At 44.5% G+C, this 17,878-nt stretch overlaps 1 protein-coding gene across 5 annotated transcripts in view; it reads left to right on the top strand.

Moving 5' to 3' along the window:
* phldb1b (pleckstrin homology-like domain, family B, member 1b) overlaps nt 1-17,878 on the top strand; it is an 89,683-nt gene that overhangs the window by 11,916 nt on the left and 59,889 nt on the right. For 4 of the 5 annotated variants that reach the window (XM_048615667.1, XM_048615668.1, XM_048615669.1 and 1 more), the window contains exons 4-7: nt 360-497; nt 13,618-13,746; nt 14,342-14,497; nt 16,410-16,520. In XM_048615667.1, coding sequence (XP_048471624.1) covers nt 360-497; nt 13,618-13,746; nt 14,342-14,497; nt 16,410-16,520 — 534 coding nt within the window. The remainder of the gene's footprint in view (nt 1-359; nt 498-13,617; nt 13,747-14,341; nt 14,498-16,409; nt 16,521-17,878) is intronic. The other variant, XM_048615671.1, reaches the window with a different exon arrangement.

Raw genomic sequence — 17,878 nt, forward strand, 5'->3', positions numbered from 1 at the left:
GCTGCGATAATTTTCCTCTCAGGTTTTCATGCAGCAGGGACCTGCACTTTAACCTTTGACAGATGGAGACTACACAAAAATTCTGGCAGGTTAGCTATCCAACATTCTCAGGCTGAGGGCTTCCCTTAGAATCAACATGACTGTTAGAATGAACTTTGACATGATTTATTTCACAGCTCAGCCTGTGGGATCTTGCTGTGCACAATTTAGCTGCTGCATTTCGTGCTTTATAACAGCGCTAACCCTTGGGCGGAGGATGGGGTAAAGGAAGAATGTACATTATTAGAAATAAGTCACTTAGGAAACGCTGAAGATGTGTCGGGCGCTACGTAAATGTGGCTGTGTACCATTCACTGCAGGCGGAGATGGAGCGAGCTCTGCTTCAGGGAGAGCGAGAATCGGAAATTGCTCAAATCCGGCAGGAACAGGAGATCATTGCGCAGTTGGAGGAGAAACTTTCCGAGCTGGAGAGCAACATCCAGAGAGAAAAGGAGAAGGTAAAGCCCATTCTCACCGAGGTCTCTCGCTGTCTCTCTTCTCTCCTCTCTCTCTAAACTTTTCTCATTATTTCTTCAACATGCAGAGATGAGGAGCTTATCTGATGTCAGCTCCCTCACCTTTAGGGGAGACAGTTTAATTTACTTTTAGGGTGAGCTCAGATGGTATATGGCTAGTTGTCCCAAACAGGGAGCAGGGGTCTGCCTTCCACAAACTTGTTAGCAGTTCATAGTTCAATACAAACTGCAGTCTGCCCTCTATCCTTCCCAAACAATCCCCCTTCCTGCAGGATAAAAAAGCCCTTTTCTCTATCAACCTGTTCAGAAATGTTATTACACATCTCTAGTGCAGGTGGGAGCTGAACCCAGGCCTCCTGGCTCAGAGGTAGGCGCACTACCACTGCACAAGTGCCCAAAATCAACCCTTTAATTTTTTTGTTTTATTTAACTTATTTTTTCTCATCAACTGGTCGGAAATGTTATCACACACCTCTGAACCCTGGCCTCTCGGTCCAGAGACTGTGCCACAAGAGGGCCCCAAAACTGGCCTGTTAAAAAAAACTCCCCAATGTGCAGCAGCTGCCCTCTTATTATATCTGGAGCAGGTCCTGGCTCTTTTTAAAAAGGTCTGTCATTTACAGCAATTAGTGGGCCAACAAGTACCAGAGTAACCCAGTGCCTATTGAATCTGCTCGATTTGGTGATGTGACGTCACACTGGTCCTTTCCTCCACTCTCTCACTTTAAATCCTGATCAATAAGGGGTTAACATCCAGCCCATGACCATGATCCAGACCAGCAGCAGTGTTGTGTAGAGGCTGGTGGTTTTAGCAACTCCTGGCCCTAAGACTGTAATGAAAAGGACTCATGACTAAACAACAGGGATAAATTTGTAACTGGTCATCAGACATTAACAGCAACCCTTCAACATCAATTCAGTTTGTCCCATTCAGATCTAAGCTCGGGAGTGATCCCGTAAACTGTGCTGTAAAATAAACATTATCTCATGTTTATGCCAGAGCTAGGGAGCATCTGTGCAGAAGTTGTCTGTGCTCCTGTTTGTGTAAACGGCAATGAGAGCGTTAGACACATCTATTGCAGTTACATTTGACATTGCAGACACTTGCAGAGCTTAAACACAACTACTGATAAAAATCTGATTGCAGGTCGTAGCGTTTCTGAACTTAGGCGATGTGAGGTATTGTCCGTAAGCATTGCCCAGTGACTGCTGCAGTGCGACCGGGAAGAAATGGGATCTAACCCTAATTTAAGAACCCACAGCCAAATATCTATCCACATTCACCCTTTAGGCTCACAGAGGTTAAAGGAACAATCAAGTGAATTATTACAGGGAGAGTGGATTGTAATACAAATCAGCACCATCAGGTGATGGGAAACAATTGCTGAATTAGGGAATTAAAGATACTTGGAATATGATGGACATCTCTCGTCTCCAGAGGTTGCAATTATCAGGAAAGACTTTGGGGATGGTCTTCTGTCTAGAAAGACAAAAGCTGAGTGGGTGATCTGACAGCGCCTTTCAAATTTGGGAAATGTTCGATGGGCTAGTTATAGAGGTATTGGGCAAGTCCTGGGCAAAATCAGAAGCATGGGTCGGAAATGTAGGGCGTTCCTTAATAAATCCAATTGGGAATTCAGAAGAAATTTCTTTGTCCAGAGGGATAATGTGGAACTCAGTCCCAAAGGTAAGTAATTAAGAGATGTATTTAAGAGGTAACGAGATAAGTACATGAAGGAAGGAGGAATGATCGGGTTAAATGAAGTAGGTGGGTGAAGATTGAGGTGGAGCGTGAACACAAGTGTGGACCGTTTGGACTGAATGGCCTGTTTCTGTGTGGTGCATTTCATTATAACTCAACAAGCTGCCATACATTACTGTTCGAATATCTCTGCGCTGTTTAAGCACGCTCAGAGGCAGCAACAAAAAGGTTATCTTGTAAGCAGTTTTGAGTCATAATATGCACTCAGCCTCAGGCATAGAGCAGCAGAGGTGTTCAAACTGAAGGAAAAACATTAATTTTGGCAAGTGATATTTGGGACCTTTCTGTGATTCCACTCCATTAAATCAGGGATTAAACAAAACCAGAAAATGCTAGAAACGTTCAGCAGGTCAGGCAGCAGATGTAGAGTGAGAAATAAGGTTAAAATTTCACAGAGATGAAGAGATTAAATTTTAAGCAAGTTCAGAAACAGTGGAAGGAACAGATTTAGATAGAGAAACTAAAGGGAAAGGTTGAGATGGAATGATGAGGAGAGATTAAAAAACAAAAAGGATGCTGATTCGAAAGACTGCTAAAAGGACAAGGAGAGAAATGAAAGATGTACGTGTAAAAGACAACAATAAACGTCTACCAGCATCTACTCCCCTGGAGAAAAGGGAAGAATGCTAATGAGTTAAAGTTATTGAAACTGGGATGTTCTAAAGTGCTTCATTAAAAGCTGAGGGCCAGCTCCCTAAACTTGCATTCAGCCTCACTGGAATAATGCAGGAAGCCAAGTACAAAGAGGAAGAGGTTGATTAAGCAAACATCAAGGATTTCAGGATTGGTTTGAAGACGTCATTGTCAGCTCCTGAGACTCTTCATGAGTATTCTTATTTAATTTAATGCTCTATTTCATTTTTATTCATTCACAGGACGGGGGGGGGATCTGCTAGCTGGGCCAGCCTTGATTGCCCATTCCTAATTGCCCTTGAGGAGGTGATAAACATCTTGCGAGGCCGTTTCAGACAGTATTTATAAGTTGGCCATGTTGCATTGGTGGTCAGGGGTCACGTGGGCCAGGATAGCAGATGGATCCTGTAACCAACAAAGATACCTTCACCTGGGAGGCAGATTCCTAATTTTCATTCTTGTGAGAGGAGAATCGTGGCTATTTGTAGCATCAATAGCAGTAGGTAAGGTGCCAGACGGTTGAGGTTGGCTAACATAGTGCCACCAATTTAAGGAAGGTGGGTAAGGAAAAGCCAGGGAACTATAGACCAGTGAGCCTGACATCGGTGGTAGGCAAGTTGTTGAATGGAATCCTCAGGGACAAGATTTACATGTATTTGGAAAGGCAAGGACTGATTAGGGACAGTCAACATGGCTTTGTGCGTGGGAAGTCGTGTCTCATTAACTTGATTGAGTTTTTTGAAGAAGTAACGAAGAGGATTGACGAGGGCAGGGCACTGGACATGATCTATATGGACTTCAGTAAAGCATTTGATAAGGTTCCTCGTGGTAGACTGGTTAGCAAGGTTAGATCACACGGAAACCAGGGAGAACTAGATATTTGGAAACAGAACTGGCTTGAAGGTAGCAGACAGAGGCTGGTGTTGGAGTGTTGCCTTTCAGACTGGAGGCCTGTGACCAGCGGTGTGCCACAAGGTTCAGTGCTGGGTCCACTGGTTTCTGTCATTTACATAAATGATCTGGATGTGAACGTTGGAGGTACAGATGGTAAGTTGCAGATGACTCCAAAATTGGAAGTGTAGTGGACAGTGAAGAAGGTTACCTCGGAGTACAACTGGACCTTGGGCTGAGGAGTGACAAATGAAGTTTAATTTAGATAAATGTGATGTGCTGCAATTTGGAAAAGCAAATCAGGTCAAATCATGTATACTTAATGATAAGGTCCTGGGGAGTGTTGCTGAACAAAGAGACCTTGGAGTGCAAGTTCATAGTTCCTTGAAAGTGGAATTGCAGGTAGATAGGATAGTGAAAAAGGCGCTTGGTATGCTTGCTTTTATTGGTCAGTGCACTGAGTTTAGGAGTTGGGAGGTCATGTTGCGGCTGTACAGGACATTGGTGAGGCCACTTTTGGAATACTGCGTGCAATTCTGGTCTCCCTGCTACAGGAAGGATGTTGTGAAGCTTGAAAGAATTCAGAAAAGATTTACAAGGATGTTGCCAGGGTTGGAGGGTTTGAGCTATAGGGAGAGGCTGAATAGGCTGGGGCTATTTTCCCTGGAGCGTCAGAAGCTGAGGAGTGACCTTATAGAGGTTTATAAAATCATGAGGGACATGGATAGGGTGAATAGACAAGGTTTTTGCCCCAGGGTCGGGGGAGGTTCCAAAACTAGAGGGCATAGGTTTATGGTGAGAGGGGAAAGATTTAAAAGGGACCTAAGGGGCAAATTTTTCACACAGAGTGTGGTGAGTGAATGGAACGAGCTGCCAGAGGAAGTGGTGAAGGCTGGTCCAATTACAATATTTAAAAGGCATCTGGAAGGGTACATGAATAGGAAGGATATGAGCCAAATAGGAGGGATATGGGCCAAATAGGAGGAATATGGGCCAAATAGGAGGAATATGGGCCAAATAGGAGGGATATGGGCCAAATAGGAGGGATATGGGCCAAATGCTGGCAAATGGGACTAGATTAATTTAGGATATTTAGTCAGCATGGATGAGTAGGACCAAAGGGTCTGTTTCCGTTCTGTACAGCTGTATGACTGTATGAGAGTAGTGTTTGAAATGCTGATCAGTGAATTGCACCTGTTGGATCTCAGCTATTGACACAAGGTGTTGAAATATTAACAGTAATGAAATATTGTGACAGGAAATGAACTGTGAGTCAAGGAGTAACAGGATTCTGTGAATATTAACATGACTGTCAGCCAATGAATTAAAGGGAAGCAGAGTTATGGCAGGACTTAGAGTAACAGCCTACTTTAATGCAAATGAAGTCTATTTAAACATGAGGTTCCATGAACTACTGTGAAACAGAACTTGTAACACATGCAACAGCAAAGTCTCCCAATGAAAGCGAGATTATTTTTCTAGCATAATGCTTTAAGCAGAGGTTAGTACATAAATTAAACACAAAAAATGATGTCAGTTACTTCCAGAAATCACTCCAGCAGGAATCACCCATTTTTTTGGAGCTGACGAGCAGTATCATTGCTAGGAAGTGTTGGTGCTGAGCTGGCCCAAGCTCAATCTGTGCTCCCAAGGTGTGTCTCGGGCCATGTGGCTCTACTCTCTGGTGTTACCCAAGGCAGAAGGGCAATGTTAACATTCCATTCAGGGAGCAGTTGTGTGCAATCAGTGATAGCTTAGATCCTCAGAAAGATGGATACTGGCACCAAGGCAAATCACCCTATTGTATCGTGCCATCAGCTCCAGGGCAGACAGGTCTGTACCTTTAAGACAACTACATGTCAGTAACATGTGACATTCCTTTTGCTTTGCCTTCAGACACATTCTCTGTTTCCTGGAGTCAGGGTTCAGTCAATCACGTCTAATGCAATATCCAGTAACATCAGTGAAATAACTCCACAAAGGCTGGTATCCTGTCACCAGGTCACCCTTTATTTACAAGTGCATAGTACATGACACTGACCCAGCTAGCTCAGAGCCAGCTCCTAGAGTGATCAGAACCCCTGACACTCCTGTTTATATCTGCCAGCTACGGCTCCCTGATTGGACCAGATTAACAGCTCCAATCAGGGAACTCATATTCATAGATCATAGATCATAGAATCCCTACAGTGTGGAAACAGGCCCTTCGGCCCAACAAGTCCACACTGATTCTCAGAGCAACCCACTCAGACCCATCCCCCTAATCTACACATCCCTGAACACTACTGGCAACTTAGCATGGCCAATCCACCTAGCCTGCACATCTTTGGACTGTGGGAGGAACTGGAGCACCCGGAGGAAACCCACACAGACACGGGGAGAATGTGCAAACTCCACACAGACAGTTGCCCGAGGGTGGAATTGAACCTGGGTCCCTAGAGCTGCGAGGCAGCAGTGCTAACCACTGAGCCACCGTGCCATATTCTCAGAGGTCCATCTGGCTGACCTCGTTACAGTCACTCCAATCAGCAGGCACAAAACCCAGACTGTGTGTGTAAGCCTGTGATATTAGATCCATGTTAATAATCAGTGTTGTAAATAAACTTCATGACATCTGTCTCAACAAGAATGTGATATTTATGAATGAACGTATAGAAAATGACGAAACACATCACAACCCGCTTCTGAAATCATCTCAAGTCCAAAGGTCTGAATGTGGGCTGACAACAAGCTACAATGTTTCTGTAGGCAAAAATCTTACTGACTGCCACTGCTTCAGCCTTAGTGCATGGAATGGTCATTCCAATGATGTTCTACAGGGACCTAGCACAGGTGCGGTGGTCACAGAGTGAGACCAGAATGACCAGCAGACAGGGAAGCTGTTAAAGTCAAAGGCAGCCATCAGCAAAGTCTTGTTTTCAAAGGTGCTAGCACAAAGACAGACACAAGCAGCAGTTACTGCTTTGTGAGTCAGTGTGTTGTTACACTCCAGTAATGAACACTGAGAGATGTGATCAGCTGCCTCACCTGTAGATATTAACCTGCTGAGTGTCTGAATTCTTCTGGAAATTGCTTTGACGCTCTGAACTCTCAATCTGCCCAAGTCTGAACTCGGACACTCTGCAAACATGTCCAATGAGAGAGCAGCCTTGGCCAATGCAGCTTCAGATGAAACTGATTCACATCCTCTATCAGAAGGGCATTGTAGGGTTGAGTTTTGGATTGTGGGAGATCTGATCCAAGCTGCAGCCTCCAGCAAATAGGAGTTTCCAATTCCACCCCTACTTCCTTCAGCAAGTGGTACTGAGTGAGGCCAAGCTAAAGCTGGGCAGACAGAACCCGATATTAAAGGGTTACCATAGTCGAGGGTTTTTTGTGACACACTTTAGTCTTGCTTAAGTATAGTTTCTAACTTTCTGTGCACTAATTCCTTCTAACTTTGTTAACTCTTTGAGATACTGACACGGCTCCTTTCTCCTCCCCACCTCCTGCATGCTTTGTCTATCGCATGGTCTGCTACAGTAACTGAGGTAACGTCCTCTCCCTGCCCGTCCTCGCCTTCCACAGAAACGACGTGAGCGGTTTGACTGCATGGTCCACGTCCCCATGGCGATGTGTGAGTGCGCGTTTGCGTTGCTAAGCTGCTTACCTGGCGGAACACTGCTTTCACCGCCGCAGACAGAGAATCGATGAACTTGTGTCGGAGATTAATCGGTTGCTTATCATGTCTTTCTGCTATTGTTCCTAACTTAGTGACATGGCCAGAGGAAGATGAACGAGACTTCACCAGAAATCCCACTCCCACCGTGTCTCGCCAGGGCAAACCAGTCCCGAAAATTGCTTGCTTTAAATGAATTAACAAAAGAAGTGGCCTGAGATTCTTTCTAAAGTCCTCGGTTTATTTTAATGGAGTGACAGAAATTCTCTATACTCAGTCATCATAAAAACCAGGAGGGGGAGGTCTGGGTAACACCATTTTTCTGTCTTTTCTTTTGTGGATGAAACCAAAAAGAAAAATTATAGGGTAAATAGCAGGCAGCCAGCATGTGTTTCAGCAGGCACAGTTTGAGATGTCTAACCAGTCCTTCAGAGAGGAGTGCCGTTGTTATGAATCTCCAGGTGGATATGAGACAGGTATCATTTCTCCTCTCATTGTCAGGCACAGCTACTCTCTATTCATTGATGGGATATGGGCATCATTGCCAAGACCCGCATTTGTTCTCATCCCTAATTGCCCTTGAGGGCAGTTAAGCTTCTGGAGTCGTATGTAGGCCTTCAACAATCTTCTTTGTCACTTCTTCAAAAAACTCAATCAAGCTAGTGAAACACGATTTCACATGCACAGAGTCATGCTGACTGTCCCTAATCAGACCTTGCCTTTCCAAATGCACGTAAATCCTGACCCTCAGGATCCACTCCAACAATTATCCACTGCTGACATCAGGCTCACTGGTCTATACTTCCCTGCATTTTCCTTACCACCTTTCTTAAATGGTGGTAACATGTTAGCCAATCTTCAGTCTTCCGGCACCTCACCTGTGGCTATCGATGATACAAATATCTCAGCAAGGGGCCCAGCAATCACTTCCCCAGAACTGTTTTGGGGTACACCTGATCAGGTCCTGGGGATTTATCCACCTTTATGCATTTTAAAATGTCCAGTTCCTCCTCCTCTGTAATATGGACACTTTTCAAGACATCAGTATTTATTTCTGGTAGTTCTCCAGCCTCAAAATCCTACTCCACAGTATAAACTGACGCAAAATACTTGCTTAGTCTCTCACCCATCTCCTGCAGTTCCACATATAGACAGCCTTGTTGATCTTTAAGGGGCCCTCATCTGTGTGTGTGTGTGTGTGTGTGTGTGTGTGTGCGTGTGCGTGTGTGCCCATTTGTGAACGTGTTATGTGTTTCAATCTTGCTTCATGCAATGACCAGCAAAATTCCCTACTCCAGTCCCCTGGAGACCTTTAGGAATTCCAGGCCAATCTAACATCTGACCGAGCCATTGGTAATGTCTCCCTCAGGAATGGGAGCAGCGAAGAGGACGTTTAGTGCTGGACGCAGTCCAAGTATCTCTGTGAACCTTCCTAATACAGCCCAGTGCCTTCACACAATAACAACTTGCATTTACCTGGCGCCATTAACATACTAAACCATTCTGAGGCATTATACAGGATTGCTTATTCACTAAAATGGAATGCTGAGTGGAAAAAGGAGATTGGTGGGTCGACAAATGTTTTCAGGAGGGTCTTAAAGGAAGAGGGAGAGGCAGAGACGTTTAGGGAGGGAGTTTCTGAGCTTGGGAACTGAAGCCATGGCCATCAATAGTAGAATGGTGAATGAGCAAGAGGGCAGGATGTGAGGGATGTAGAGATGTCGGTGGGTGGGATTGAAGAAGGATATAGAGATCAGGAGGCCATGGAGGAGTACAAAGCATCGAGGATAATTTTTAAATTGAAGCAGATCTGTAAGGGATTTGGAGCATGAACTATCTCCTGCCCCAAATGGCCAATAAACATGTAAGCCAGCAAACTTTGTGGGATCTCCTTTTCAACTTCTGTTTGAGAAGAAGCAGGTCTGCCTGGTTTGCCTGGGGCCAACAATTTCAAATCAAATTCCAAATCCTTGTCCTGACTGAGACAGGTTTCACAGACACACAGATTAACTGTGCATATTTGGGTTTGTCCAGTTATGTCTGGGGTGAAATGGGACTAAATAAATTGCCTACTGATGATCGTGGGAGCATAACTCTAACATTAAAACAAGTAAAATAAAACAAAGAACTGTGGAACAATTAAAGCTCCAAAGAACTGAGGATACTGAAAATCAGAAACCAAAACAGACGTTGCTGGGAAAACTCAGCAGGTCTGGCAGCATCTGCAGAGAGAGAAACAGAGCTAACGTTTCAAGATTTGAGTTGTGCAGAAGGATCACCGGACACAAAAACGTTAACTTTGTTTTTCTCTTTCCACAGACACTGCCACACCTGCTAAGTTTCTCCAGCAACTTCTGTTTTGATATAGTGAAAGCACATTTTTTGCACCCAGTTTTGCCAGCTCCAGGCTTTGTCTAACTGGTTCTCATGGCCATAGGTACTGGAAGGTGTTTACCAAGTAACCACCACAGCAAGAATCAACATGCTGTTTGACTGTGGTGTGGACTGTATCCCATTCCCCATCCTGTTTCTAAGAAACATCATAAAGATTTTATTTTATTCACTCATGGGATGTGGGCATCACCGGCTGGGTCAGCATTTATTGCCCATCTGTAGTTGCCCTTGAGAAGGTGGGGGTGAGCTGCATTCTTGAACCGCTGCAGTCCATGTACTGTGGGTTGACCCACAATGCCCTTAGGGAGGGAATTTCAGGATTTTGACCCAGCGACAGTGAAGAAATGGTGATATATTTCCAAGTCAGGATGGTGAGTGGCTTGGAGGGGAACTTGCAAGGGGGTGGTGTTCCCATGTATCTGTTGCCCTTGTCCTTCGAGATCGAAGTGGTCGTGGGTTTGGAAGGTGCTGTCTGTGGATCTTTAGTGAATTTTTGGTGAAGATGGGGAGAGTTCTGGAGAGACACAGAAATATCTGGAGGGAATTCATTACCAGCTGAAGGGCATTGCTTCTAATACATGCAGTAAGGAAATTCAGGGATGGTCAAGAGGTCAGAACTGGAGGAGCGCAAGGATCTCAGATGGTTTTAGGGCTTGAGGACATTACAGAGAGGCAGAATTTGCCATGACTTGCTGGATCAGTATTCCCCAGTGTGGGCCATTTTCCCACTCACTCATGGGAAGACCTTATTGGCCCTCATTAGCTAAGTGTCACCTACTCACACCTTCTCCAGGGCAATTAGGGAAGGGCAATAAATAAGGATCTAGCCGGCAATACCCACTTCCCTTGAACAATTAAAAAAAACCTCAATACCACAGGCTAACTGAGATAAAATTCTGCTGCCATCAGCTTTGTAAGACCATAAGATATAGGAGCAGAATCAGACTATTCAGCCCATTGAGGCTGCTCTGCCATTCAATCATGGCTGATATCTTTCTCAACTCCATTCTCCTACCTTCTCCCCATAACTTTTGATCCCCTTCCTAATCAAGAATCTATCTGTCTCTGTCTTAAAAACACTCAATGACTTGGCCTTTACAGCCCTCTGTGGCAATGAGTTCCCCAGATTCCCCACCCTCCGGCTGAAGAAATTCCTCCTCATCTCAGTTCTAAAGGGGTCATCCCTGAATCATCCTTGAGTATAACAGACACCATCCACACACACCCTGACCACCTTCCCCCTCCCCCAAAAAACCCAAGACTGGATGAGGAGAGATGCCTGTTAGAAACACAGGCTATGTATAATACTCAAACAATTTTTGCAAATGTTGCTGTTTAATTGTTCCTCAGATTTTGAAGGGCTACTTGCAAGTGAGTATGGATCTCTGAGTGTGGAATGCCACTTATTTATTGGCTGTTGTTGGGGTGGAATGAGGTCAGAATATTTCTGCAGCACTGGGCTATCATGCAACCCATTTTGTGCCAAGCTTTTTCCATGCCCAGAGCATGTGCAGTGAAGTAGTTTAACCTGTAATAAAGAGTGATAGAATCGCACAACTCATCTTGAGGATAATGGCAGGGTTTAATTGCAGCAGTGTAGAGAACATGTTTCAGCTTGTGAGAGTGTCCATAAATGTAACATAGGTTCTTCTAAAATTACTAATCCATTCAGGAGAAACATCTTTAGCCAGAGAGCAGAGAGAATGTGAGACCAGCTGCCACATGGAGGTTTTAGTTCATTTATTCATGGGATGTGGGCATTGTAGACTGGGCCAGCATTTAGTGGCCATCTCTAATGGCCCTTGCGAAGGTGGTGTGAGCTGCCTTCTTGAAATGCTGCAGTGCGCAGGATGGAGGGATGCACACAATACCCTGAGGAAGGGAATTCCGGGATTTTGACCCAGCGACAGTGAAGGAACGGCAATATATTTCCAAGTCAGGATGGTGAGTGGCTTGGAGGGGAACTTGCAAGGGGTGGTATTCCCATGTATCTGGGAAGTGGTCATGGGTTTGGAAGGTGCTGTGTGAGGATCTTTGGTGAATTTCTGCAGTGCATCTTGTAGATGCTACACACTGCCGCTACTGAGCTTCAATGGTGGAGGGAGCCGATGTTTGTGGATGTGGTGCCAATCAAGCGGGCTGCCTGGTCATGGATGGTTTCAAGCTTCTCCAGCCTTGTTGGAGCTGCACTCATCCAGGCAAGTGGAGAGTATTCTGTCACACTCCTGGCCTGTGCCTTATAGATGGTGGACACGCTTTGGGGAGTTGGGTGGTGACTTTCCTAGCTTCTGTGTCTTGCAGCCACAGTATTGATTTGTCTGGTCCAGTTCATTTTCTGGTCAATGGTAATCCCCAAGATGTTGACAGTGGGGGCGTCAGAGATGGTAAACACCATTGAACATCACAGATCAATGTTTAGATTCTGTCTTGTTAGAGACGGTTGTTGTTGGCTTTCGTGGTGTGAATGTTATTTGTCATGTATCAGCTCAAGCCTGGATATGGTCCAAGACTTGCTGCATATGGACATGGACTGCTTCAGAGTAATTGTGGTGAATCGAGTAGAAGCAGTTAAGGAGAAGCTGGATCCACACATGAAAGAAACTGAAGCAGCTGTTGAAGGAGGAAATGATTGATGGTGGGTGAAGGTTGGCAGGAGTGTAGTGTTGGATAAAATGACCAGGGGTTTTGCCTTTGTTATGATTCATGCTCCTGATCATTAGCTAGTCAGCCATTTCCAAATCCACACCAGTACCCAGGGGAATTTCATGAGAACACCCTCTTGATGCTTGAAGCATCATCATTGGACACTTCCTGTCCACTTACTAGTCATGTGATCTCCTGGGTGAGACTTGAAATGAGTGGTAAAAAGAAGCCAAGCTGAACAAAGGGGACCTTCCCTTCCAATCTCCCTGGAGTTTGTGTTTGGGAGAGAAGAATACATCTTTGGCCAGCTCCATAGCTAGATCTTAGGTCAGTGACAGCCTTTATAAAGGAAATTGGATTAACTGGGGAATGGAAAATTCGAGAGAATTTCTCCCAGAGATGATATAACGAGAGGAATGAAACCTTTCTTCTCAAACTCTATGAATGAATAGGATTTTACAGGTGAGGTGACATCTCGATGGAGTGGCTTCATTTGAAATACTAATGGGCTTGAGATGACATTGTGTGGATGGTCGCCAGTGGTTGAATGAAATCCTGTGTCTCTATCGTTTGACCACAATGACCTCCCAAAGTGCTTCAGATGATGGATTAGCTTGAAGTACAGGGTCTGACTTTATTGGCAAACCTTAGTCACTAGTACCACTTCACACAAAAAAATCTAACTACACAACGATAGTTAATCTATCAAGTCCCAGTGAAAGAAGTGAAGTCGGGTAAATTTGGGCAAGATTAGCTAAACACTTCAACAGGACAAAGTTTATGTGGTGTGGGACTAATTGGATAACTCTTTCAAAGAGATGACTCTGCCATGATTGGCCTCATGTGCCAGAGATTCTGGATTTTCTTTATTTGGACTTAGGTGTAGGCCCTTCGGCCCTTTGAATGTGCAAAGTCCAAGAGTCGAAACAGTTTTTTTAGTGACGATAAGCTATTCTCAGGCCTCTTCTCAAAATTTGCTACTCTAGGCCCCCAAAACCCATCCCCAGTTTTCTATTCCAAATCTCTTTGGCTATACCACTGTTCTAATCTTCAGGCTTCTGCATGGCGTGGATTTGAGAAGTGTGTTTTTTTTTTCTCTTTTTTTTGTTTTTCAAATTCAGGAAAGGGTAAAGCTTGATGCTGAGGAAAGAGAAGTGCAGAGACTACAGTCGCATTGCCATGAGTTGAAGAGCCAGCTTGATAACTGCCCTGAATCAATGAGGGAGCAGTTACAGGACCACCTCAAAAGGGTCAGTTTTTCCTACCTCATTGGCTTTCCCTCCCTGTGGATCGTGTGACCTCTCTGTCCTTATACAGTGGCTGATTCCAGGTACTTAATGTCACTGCATAAAGGCAATTAGGGAGCCTGGAATCAGAAGCGTTTAATAAGGTATTTACGGTCGCCCAGACACAGCATAAAACCCAAGAGATTTGGGAGAAGCTTGGAATGACTCTTGCATGATTGAATAAGTCTTGCATTTTGTTGGTTTTTCTTTTGGTTGATTTAAATTGGATCCAATTTGTTGGAATGCCTTAAGAAACTGCTTTTATAAATACTATTAACTTTGCTTTGTCATTACTTATTAATATACTGTGGCCAATTGCACTGAAGAGTTTTTGAAGGGTTATGTTGAAAACTTCAACTAGATATTTTGCTGATAGTTTTTGAGGGCTCGAGACAGCAAGACAGATTGAGTAGTCAAACTCTTGGTATGGTAAGTGAGTCTTAAGTGAATCACATTGAGGTCCTCTGGGAGGACTTGCAGCTGAGCAGAAGCACAGGGAACAGGTTTGACGTTCTTTCTCTCTGCTGTTAGTTACGGAATCTCTCATGACCTGTTCTAGGAAGTGGAGACTCTCGAATCTGAAGCCAAACTCTTTGAAGACTTGGAGTTTCAGCAGCTGGAGAAGGAGAGTCGCCTAGAAGAGGAACGGGAGACTGTGAGCCAGCAGCTTCAGCAGGACAAGGCTGAATACCAGCGCAGCACCATGCGGAGAAAGGTACAGGCCCCTCTCAGTACCTGAAACCCTTGCTTCTTCCCCTCCCCATGCTGCAGGTTCACTGACACTGGGTGGTGAACAGCTGGGACCTGGGTTTGAATTCATCAATTGCATTGCCTCACATTGTCTTGGGCTATCCCAGAGTGCCTCACATTGTCTTAGGCTGTCCCAGAGTGCCTCACATTGTCTTGGGCTATCCCAGAGTGCCTCACATTGTCTTAGGCTATCCCAGAGTGCCTCACATTGTCTTGGGCTATCCCAGAGTGCCTCACATTGTCTTGGGCTATCTCAAAGTGCCTCACATTGTCTTGGGCTATCCCAGAGTGCCTCACATTGTCTTGGGCTATCCCAGAGTGCCTCACATTGTCTTGGGATATCCCAGAGTGCTTCATAAAACCTTCTGAAGCACAGTGTCCCTGTCATAAGGTAGGAAAACCTGATGGGCCAATTGATTCACAGCAAGATCTCACAGGCCACAAGATTTCTGGGATGACATGATTATCTTATGAGGAGAGAGTGAGGACGTTGGCTCTGTGTTCCCTAGAGGCTTAAAGAATGAAGGCTGGACCTCTTTGAAACTTATAAAACTTTTTCAGAGCGTGACAGGATGGTTTAGATAGGTTGCTGCTAAGTCTTGAACCAGGGGAGATAATCTCAGGATAACAGGTAGGCCATTTAGGATTGAGATGAGGATGGATTTCTTCACTCAGAATTCTCTACCTCAAATGGCTGTGTCACTTGAGTATGTTCAAAACAGAGATCAGTAGATTTCTGGGCACTAATGACATCAAGGAATACTGGGATAGTGCAGGAAATTTGCATTCAGGAGATGATCAGAGAGGATGCAAATGAAGGGTGGACCAGGCTTGCTGGGCTGGATGGCGTACTCTTGCTCCTGTATTCTACTTCAAAAAATAACAACTTAAACAGAAGTCAAGTCCATATTTTTACATGAGACCTTTGTTTGTTGGCCACATTCCATAATGCCCACACACCAATGATTACTAGCTCCCTATATTTATACAATCATTCAAACCCTTGATGAGTTTATCCATCTCTGTTCCCTCATCCATTAGGTCTCTGGCACCCCTCAGACCACTGATAGTCCACAATATCATATTGATCATCCCCGAATCCTGTGTTGCTGAAGGTTGTGATGATGCTCAATTGATGATTAGCTTCTGGGATTGAGAGATCTGTTTGATACCAAGGGAATGAAGAGAAACGGGGCCTAGGCAAGAAAGTAGATTTGAGGTGAAAGGTTAGCCTTTATCTCACAGAACACCAGAGAAAAGGTGACAAGTGGCCTACTCCTGTTTTGGTTATGCCATTATGACCTGGTAGTCTTTTTCATTATTCATTCATGGGATGTGAATACCCATCCCTAATTGCCCAGAAGGCAGTTAAGACTCAGCTACATTGCTGCAGATATGTGTCATATGCAGGCCAAACTGGGTAAGGACTTACTTCCCCAATGCAAAGGGCATTAGTGAACCAAATGTGTTTTTACAACAATCAGCAATGATTCTGTAGACTAACTTTTAATTCCAGATTTTTATTCACTCAAATTTCATTACCTGCCAGGGTTAGATTTGAACCTATGCCCCACAGCTTTGGGCTGTGTTTCTGGATTGCTAGTCAGTGGCAATACCACTGTGCCACCTCTTCCCTATTATTGATATTGGTTGGGGGATGTATATTGACCAGAGCAGCAAGGAGAAATCAGCACCTCCTCTTTAGAGTATTGGCTGTGTGATCTTATACATCCCACCAAGTAAGTTTACAGGGACCTCAGCTTCATTTCTCTCTCCTCTGTAAAGACAGCTCCTCTGACAGTTTAGTACTGCCTCGGTGCTGCATTATTGTGTCAGCCTCGATTATGGGCTCAATCATCTCCATCTTTGTTCCACAGGACAAGGTTTCTGCTTTAGAGAATCAAGCCAATCAGATTCGCTATCAGGCTCTTCAGGAGTGTGAGAGATTGACAAGAGAGAAAAACGCAATGATGCAGTTGCTTCAGAAGGTACTGGTGTCTGAAATAATTTGAATAATGGATTGGAAGGGGGTCATCTGATCCGTGCTAATACTGGCATGTCTGTGCTAACTAGTTTACCACTCCTTCCAAAATGATACTGGGGTTCAGGGGGTAAAATTAAGACAACAGAATACCTTGTATTTTGAGGAAGGGTCACCAGACCCGAAATGTTAACTCTTGATTTTTTCTTCACAGATGCTGCCAGACCTGCTGAGCTTTTCCAGCAACTTCTGTTTTTGTTGTTGTATTCCCTCGGTTTAGTCGTTGAAAGGCTGCTCTGATTGCATTGAAAATGATGAAAGGATTTGATTGGGTAAATAAAGAGAAATGATTTCCTCTGTATAGACAATGGGGCAAAACCTGAAATTGAGAGCGAGACCTTTGTGGCGGGGTAGCGGGGGGGGATGTTGTCTGGAAACATTTCTTCTCAAAGAGGAGCGGGTGGAAATCTGGAACTGACTCCTCCTGCATGCCATTGAGATTGGGGCCAATAGGAAATTTGAAAACTTAAGAGCGATACATTTTTAATAAGCAAGGGCAATATAAAGAGTAATATAAATGAATATTAATGCTACTTAGAAAGGGGTAATATGAAAGGTAATATAGGATCTGGAACCAGAATGGGTGAACAGAGTTACGATTCAGCTCAGCCACAATCTGATTGAACATTGCAGTAGATTCGAGGGGCTGACTGGCTTCCTTGTGTTCCGAAAGGCTTTCTCATGCTCCTTCTTTTCGCACTTTAACATCCGTTTTTATTAAAGGTTTAACTGTGCTCTCTTAATTGATATCACTGCCTGACAATACTAGTTTGTGACTGAAGAGGAACATACACACTGTATAAAGCAGTGGTTACAGTTCAGCTGGCCTGATGTTACCTCCTTCCAGTGGTAACTTCTCTGCCCATTGACCGGAATATTCAATTTTGATTTTATGAACACCTTGGCAATGAGTCAATAATTGGCTGAGCTCTGGGGATAGAACAAGGGAGGGGGACAAATGGGAAAGCTCTTTCAAAATGACAAAATGGACAAAATGACCTCTTTCTGTATCATCGCACTATCGTAGTAAGTTAATACCTGTTTCAGGTGCAGGGTGGAAGGGAAGGAGGTGGACAGGGTAGGTGAATAGGCTGGATGGACCAGTCTTACCCTGCCTGGTGTAACTTCTCTAACTTCCAGCAGGAGACAGTCTATCTGTGGGCGAGGTCTCTCCTGTACATTGTGTGGCTGGCCCGCTGTGTGGTTACTCTCCACCTTACTGCAGCGATACCTTGCTGCGATTAATGTTGTGCATTTTGAAGCTCTGGTGCCTTCTAACTTAATCTTGAATCTGCATCTCAGGCT

This window comes from Rhincodon typus, chromosome 32 (assembly GCF_021869965.1).
Source record: "Rhincodon typus isolate 14 chromosome 32, sRhiTyp1.1, whole genome shotgun sequence".
NCBI classification, from domain to species: domain Eukaryota; kingdom Metazoa; phylum Chordata; class Chondrichthyes; order Orectolobiformes; family Rhincodontidae; genus Rhincodon; species Rhincodon typus.